Source organism: Rana temporaria, chromosome 2 (assembly GCF_905171775.1).
Source record: "Rana temporaria chromosome 2, aRanTem1.1, whole genome shotgun sequence".
Classification (NCBI taxonomy): domain Eukaryota; kingdom Metazoa; phylum Chordata; class Amphibia; order Anura; family Ranidae; genus Rana; species Rana temporaria.
In genome coordinates, this window is record NC_053490.1 from 539,496,191 (window position 1) to 539,503,733 (window position 7,543).

At 50.3% G+C, this 7,543-nt stretch overlaps 1 protein-coding gene across 1 annotated transcript in view; it reads left to right on the forward strand.

The window, feature by feature from the left end:
- Positions 1 to 7,229, forward strand: part of LOC120928120 — a 60,142-nt gene extending 52,913 nt beyond the window's left edge. Inside the window, exon 6 of the mRNA XM_040339232.1 lies at positions 6,936 to 7,229. Within this exon, the coding sequence (XP_040195166.1) occupies positions 6,936 to 6,979 (44 nt within the window). The 3' untranslated portion in view covers positions 6,980 to 7,229. The remainder of the gene's footprint in view (positions 1 to 6,935) is intronic.
- Positions 7,230 to 7,543: the final 314 nt, after the last annotated feature.

Here is a 7,543-nt window from a genome sequence, read left to right on the forward strand (position 1 = left end):
AAATTTTTGTCCTTTAACTGTCCCAGAAGTGCCATTAATCCAGTCAATTTCTGGGTAGTTAAAATCCCCCATTATTATCACCGTCCCAGACCTTGCAGCCCTTTCCATCTGTGCAAGGAGCTGAGTCTCCACCTCCTCATTAACATTGGGTGGTCTATAACAAACTCCAATGATTAATTTTGAACTACGCACATCTGTATTCAGTTCCACCCATAATGCTTCAGCCTCATCACACTCTCCATCAACCAGGTTCTCTTTCACGCTTGCTTTGAGGTCACTTCTCACATAGAGACAGACCCCTCCACCTTTCCTTTTTACCCTGTCTTTCCGAAAGAGAGCATAGCCAGGAATATTAATAGCCCAGTCATGTGAGGATTGAATCCAAGTTTCAGCAATACCGATTACATCATAGCTCTCCTCATGCACCAGAGCTTCCAGCTCACCTGTTTTGCTTGGCAGACTTCTGGCATTGGTGAACAAACACTTAAATGTATTGTTACATTTTTCTCTGGTGTTTTTCATATAATTTATAGTAGTACAAATGGCACTATTATTTCCAATGGCTGTTTGCAACATGGGAACTTTCTTGTCACCTGCCATAACCCTTCCCCCATCTATCCCCATTCCACTCTCCATTAATGTCTGACCACTAACTGACCTGTCTGCTCGATGTAATTCTAATTCACCCTCCCCCTCAATCCTAGTTTAAATACTCCTCCAGCATTCCCATAAACCTCTCCCCCAGCACAGCAGACCCCCTTCCATTCAAGTGCAAACCGTCTTTAGCATATAGGTTGCACCCCAATGAAAAGTCAGCCCAGTGCTCTAGAAACCCAAATCCCTCCTTCCTACACCAGGTCTTTAGCCATGCATTCAGCTCTCTAATCTCCCCCTGCCTTTCCTGTGTTGCGCATGGCACAGGCAATATTTCAGAGAATATCACCTTGGAGGTCCTTCCCTTCATCTTGCAGCCTAGTTCTTTAAATTGATTCTTAAGGAGCCTCCACCTTCCATGTATACTGTCATTGGTTCCAACGTGGACCAAGACAGCTGGGTCATGCCCAGCCCCTCCCAGTAATTTATCCACCCGGTCCACCACATGCCGAACCCTGGCACCAGGGAGACAGCAAACCATTCGGTTGAAGCGATCCTGGCGACAAATTATTCTATCAGTCCTTCTGATTATAGAATCCCCTATTACCACCAACTGTCTAGGCCTACCTGTACTCCCCTCCCCACCTCTACTAGATGGGTTGCTCTCCCGGCTGTTAGGGGTAGCAGTAACATCTAGGGCTGCCACCTCTGTGTTTGCCACCTCCACTTCATCACCCAACTTGGCAAATTTGTTTTGATGCACAAATACAGGACTGGCCTTCCCTTTCTTCACGCCCCTTCCACTCCCTCTAACTACATTAACCCATCTCCCTATCTGATAATCCTGACTTGCCCCTCCACCCTCCACATCAACCTTACTGACCACTTGCTCAGCGAGCAGAGGACCCCTTTCAAGGTTGTCATTTCTACCCAGTGTTGCAACTTGCTCCTCCAGATCTCTAATACGAGCTTCCAGAAGGGCAACCTGCTCACATCTGTCACAGCGGTATCCATCTTGGAGCTGTTGCACCAATTTTGCATACATGTGACACGCTGTGCACTGAGCAAAACCTTCAACCCTGCTAGCACTCATTTCCCAGTTACAATATAATTACTTGTATGAAGATTAAGATGATACTTACAGTTTTAGAAGACTCCTGTCTTAACTCTTGTTTTAAACTCCTGGTTTTTAACTCTTCCACTTGTATTCAAAAAATTCCACTTCTGATCAGAAATTCCACACCAGATCTCAGCAAGGAGCCAGCTCTTATGGAGTTTTTACAGACACTTATATACTCACCTGTTAACAATTAGACACTCCCCTGTTAACAATTAAACACTCCCCTTAATTAGCAGAAAGGAAAAAAAGAAAAAAAAAGCTGTTTAAAAAGTGTCAGAGAAAAAAAGACAAACAATTGAACACTTGCAGCAGAAACAGTTAAAAGCAGCTAAAAGCAAATCCTGGTTTTTAACTCTTCCACTTGTATTCAAAAAATTCCACTTCTGATCAGAAATTCCACACCAGATCTCAGCAAGGAGCAAGGAGTACTTCCTATAGTACACACCTTATAGGAAGGGCCCCCAGGAAATAAAGCCAGGGGATGCCGGACTCCCAGCCAGCCACATCCTGAACAACCTTTCCCTTGAACGAAACCCTTGTAACATGGCGCAGGTAATGGAGCGACCAAAGGGCAAACCCTGCGCCCTCAACCCATCCTACCACCCGCACCCCGACAGCCTAAAGCTGTCCGGGTGACCTAAAAGCATGCACCCCTTGCACATACCGCCTAACCCACCCCCCAGTCGTGTCAGAAGCATAAGACACCGTACAAACCTTGTGTCTATGAAACAATAACAGACCCCCCGTTACAAATTGCGAGGTGGTGAGTAAGTCAAAGGTATTCCATCTTTCCTCGGGTACCACCCCCCAGCCGTGAGCCCCTCGAACCCTCACTGGCAAAACCGTAACTGCCCCCCCCCTGTGTTACGTCCAGTACAAACGTGACCGCAACCACCCCTGGATACTGTAGAAACAGACCGAAGCTCCCCACATTAAGCGGAACCACAGTCAAGGAACCATTCCATTGTCCCATAACCCTACGAACAAACCCTGAGGCCCAGCATACAAGCCCCCACCCCCTACTTATCCCTACCTAGGAAAAGGCTGAATTCCCCCCACCAGATTAGTACCGCTTGCTAGCAAACTCCCCCCAGCACGCCGCCATGTTAAACAGCGGGAGAGGGGGTGTGTGCCCACCGCCCCCAGGGCCCCATGCTGAAACCTGTCGAACCCCCAAAACCTACAGCAGCCCCCCTGGTAAAATGTCCCGCACAACCCACACCACGTTCTTGTTGGCAATCCAGGGGCGGGCGTCCCCCCCCCCTGCAGAAACTTCTTTCGAGGCCCACGTGGAAGACCTACCAGTGCATCCCAAGTCAGAGGTCCGTTTCCATCCCACCAGAACCACTGCCAACCGCCCCCCAGTGCCTAACATAACAGAACAAAGTCAAGCAACGCTCCGGTTGTACTCACCTATGACACCGGGCATGATAGCGACTACCGGCATCCAAAACACGAATGTCCGCGGGATAAACGGTATCCTTCATCCATGTTACATCGGACTTTCCCCCACCCAATGAACCTGTGACGAGAAACCTCTACCATGGGTGGGTGCGAGTTTGGTAAGGGTGAGTATTCACCCTTACCAAACTCGCACCCACCGTACCGCTATCGGTGCACCAACGGTCCCTTAAAACAAATGCCTCAAACAATCCCCACCTCCCACTTATAAGCATCCGCAACACATGCCACATCTGACCTCGCCGCAGCCCCCCTTTTGACTCCTGCCGCCATACTCACCATCACCACTTCCGACGTAGCGGTTCAGATATCCGCCAGAACCGTGGGGCCCATCCTAATCGTTACACCGTACACAATGCTACCCTTGTCAACGCGGACCCCCCCCACACCCCTCATAAAATACACAGAGCTTCATTTAAAAACGTGTGAAACAGAGACAGATGTACCGGGCTGATCAGTCATGTCCCCCACAGCTGTCGCCTCTACATCCACCGATGGCGCCTGAGCCTGGCGTTCCTCCACTGGACCAAGCCTCCTCGTGCCGACTGTGCTGCAGGAGCCAGCAGCCTCGGCGTCAGCAGCCTCCCAGGCGAAGCAGGCCTGGAGGCCGTGGATCCCTGCAGCTCAGTGGACAGCTGTCTCGTGCGTGACCCTGCCCCTAGCCGAACCCCCGTGCCCAAAGATCTCCTAGCAGGACACGCTTGCAGTCCTCCGCCATCCCCGCAGGCCACCAGCCCCGGTGTAAGCAGCCCTCCAGGCAAAGTCGGCCTGGAGGCCGTGGATCTCTGCAGCTCCGTGGACCGCCGTCTCTTGCGTGACCCTGCCACCCGCCCTTAATCCCGAGGTTGGCCGCGCTGACAACCCCCCCATATCCCCCGCCACACGTAGAAACGGCCCGACAGCCATGCCGCTGCATCCACCCCACCGCTGCTCCCCCTTTTTCCGGGACAGATGAGGGGCCGTAAATAAAATATCCCTGCACGTGGCGAAGATGGGGGCCATTACGACGCGTAGCCCCGCCCCCGATCCCTGCTGGCCAGCAGAAAAACGACCGAAAAAGCACCCCCCCGCGGTGAAAAGCCAGTACGCTTCCTCTGCTGGGGGGAACTGTGCCCCCCTGCATATAGCCGTGATTACAGCAGTCCCAAACAGGGCCAAGAGAAAAAACGCGGCGGAGGCAGAGGCCTAAGAGTGAGAGGGAACCCCCCCACCTGGACCCCACAGTGTAACTAACAGAAACCTACCCCAGAGAGTCCCCTCGTAGCCGATGCCTGAATCGCAAAAGGATAATGTCCCTGGCAGCCATGACAGAGGAGCAGCATGTAAAACTGCTTCCTTCTGTCTCCCTCACCAACTGAAAATTTTCCCGGAAGTTCCGGCCTTTGTACAGCTCCTCCCCCTATCCAGCACTTTACTCCTGAATCCTCCCCTTCCATTCTTACCAACTTAACCGTTTTGTTGACTCTCCTTTCCACCTTGTCATGCCCGGCCCTTCACTATTTTTTCCTTTTGTCTTTTCCGTTCCGGGCCTCCCTTGATTGGGTCTATCATGGACTGCAAAAATGCAAAAGGTACTTTGCTGACTGCTGAATGATTATCGGAATCTGGAATGATTATCGGAATCTGGAAGCCCCCTTTAACAAGGGGACCCCCAGATTCTGCCCCCTACGTGAATTGGTAACAGTGACATTGTACCCCTACCATTTCACAAAAAAGTGTCACGTGGCCACAGAGGGGGCGGGGTCACCCATTTACATCACCGGGTGTGTAACAGCTGTCATTGAGAAGAAGCGTCACTCGGCAGAAGCCTCCCATGGAGGCGGAGCTGTTGCTGCTTTTTTTTCGGTCTGTTGGGTGGCGTGAGATGGATTTACATTGCGGGACATTTATTTAATAAAAGACTTGTCCCAAGCTGTCTGCTGTCTTTTTTACTATTTTTGACACTTTTTTAGTGATACGGTAGGAGTACAATGTACCTGTAGGGGGGGCAGGATCTTGGGGTCCCCTTGTTAAAGGGGGCTTCCAGATTCTGATAAGCCCCCCGCCCGCAGACCCCCACAACCACTGGGCAAGGGTTGTGGGGGTGAGGCCCTTGTCCCCATTAATATGGTGACAAGGTGCTTTGGGGACCCCAAAGCATCCTCCCCATGTTGAGGGCATGTGGCCTGGTATGGATCAGGAGGGGGGGCACTCTCTCGTCCCCCCTCTTTTCCTGCAGCCTGCCAAATTGCATGCTCGGATAAGGATCTGGTATGGATTTTGGGGGGCAACATTTTTTTTATTTGGCGGAGGATTACCCTAAATATCCATACCAGACCTGAAGGGCCTGGTATGGACTGGGGGGAGGACCTATGCTGTTTTTTTTCAATGACTTGTATCTGTATTGCCGAGACCCGACTTTTCATTACAGCCGAGATCAGTTTTAAATTACTTTTTTTCCTTTAGAAATTTCATTTTGCTGTGGTATTGTTCTAAACACGGAAAACATGTGCCACTTTACAGGCATACTATAGACACCCCCCCAGGCAGAATATTTCATTTTTATTGTTTCACTTTAAGCATTATTAAAATCACTGCTCCCCCAAAAAACTTCAGTTTTTAATACTTTTTTTTGCATTGATATATGTCCCCTGGGGCAGGACCCGGGTCCCCAAACACTTTTTATGGCAATAACTTGCATATAAGCCTTTAAAATTAGCACTTTTGATTTTTCATGTTCGTGTCCCATAGACTTTAACGGTGTTCAAACACATTTTGTGCCTGTTCGCAAGTTTTGGTGTGATCCGAACTGGGGGATGTTCGGCTCATCCTTACATGTAACAACTCTACTGCTCCTCTTGCTTGACTTGCTGAGTTAACCTCTTGAATCAGTAGAGTTTTGTACACCTTGGCCCAGATTCAAGAAGCACTTGCGCCCGCGCAACCATAGGTTGCGCGGCGCAAGTGCTTACTTGCTCCGGTGTAACGAGTGCTCCTGATTCAGGAACCTCGTTACACCGAATGCAGCCTAGGATGTGACAAACATAAGCCTCCTTATGCCTTCACATCCCAGGCTGCATTCTTGCGTTGGCCGCTAGGGGGCGCGGCCTTTGTGATCGGCGTGTAGTATGCAAATTGCATACTACCACCGATTCACAAAAGTTGCGCGGGCCCTTCTCACGCAAGGTACAGAGTTTCCGTACGGCGCCTTTAGCATAAGGTTGCTCCTGCTATAGCAGGCGCAGCCAATGCTAAAGTATAGCTGCGCCTCCCGCTCGCGACGTTCAAATTTAACGTCGTTTACGTAAGTGAACCGTGAATGGCGCTGGACGCCATTCACGTTCACTTACAAGCAAATGACGTCCTTGCGACGTCATTTGCCGCAATGCACGTCGGGAAAGTTTCCCGACGGAGCATGCGCTGTTCGCTCGGCGCGGGAGCGCGCCTAATTTAAATGATTCCCGCCCCCGGCGGGATCATTTACATTAGGCAGCCTTGCGCCCGGCTGCTTAGCATATTGCCCGCGCAATTTACGGAGCAACTGCTCCGTGAATCGCGGGCAAAGCGCAATATTTGCGTGGGCGCAGAGAAAAAAATTTGCTCTTTGCCCACGCAAATATTGCGCGATTCTACTTGAATCTGGGCCCATATGTGCTTTAGCAGGTACTTTTGATACGCCAGATCCAACATGCACTCCTTGAATAACTTCAGACCAGGCCTGGAACAGTTAATGCATTTGGATGACGATGAGACATTTACCACGTTGTTTTTTGTCTTTCAGATGGAGAGCCGGTGATCGTCACTGAAATAAAACTTCCAGAGTGAGCACTGCATGTTGCCATCCACATAAAAAGAAAAAGATCTTCTCCATCATCCTGATGAACTATTCTCCTCTCCTGTGTGCAACGAGCTCTGATGTGTCATGGAAGCCAGCTCAAGTCTTGCCCTTCCTTCAGCCAAATGAGCTTTGCTGGAAACTACCTCATTAGCAGCATTTACACTACACTATGAGCTAGATTCAGAGAGACTTACGCCGATGTATCAGTAGATATGCCGTCGTAAGTCCAAATGTGCGCCGTCGTATCTTTAGGCATATTCTGGAAACCAGATACGCCAGAATTTGGCCAAGATACGACCGACGTAAGTCTCCTACGCCGTTGTATCTTGGCTGCATATTTACGCTGGCCGCTAGGGGCGCTTACGTTGATTTACGCGACGAATATGTAAATGAGCAAGATACGCCGATTCACGAGCGTACGTACGCCCGTCGCAGTAAGCTACGCCGTTTACGTAAGACATACGCCGGCGTAAAGATAAAACACCTCTATAGGTGGCGCAGCCCATGCAAGGTATGGACGACGGAACAGCCGTCGTATTTTACGTTGTTTG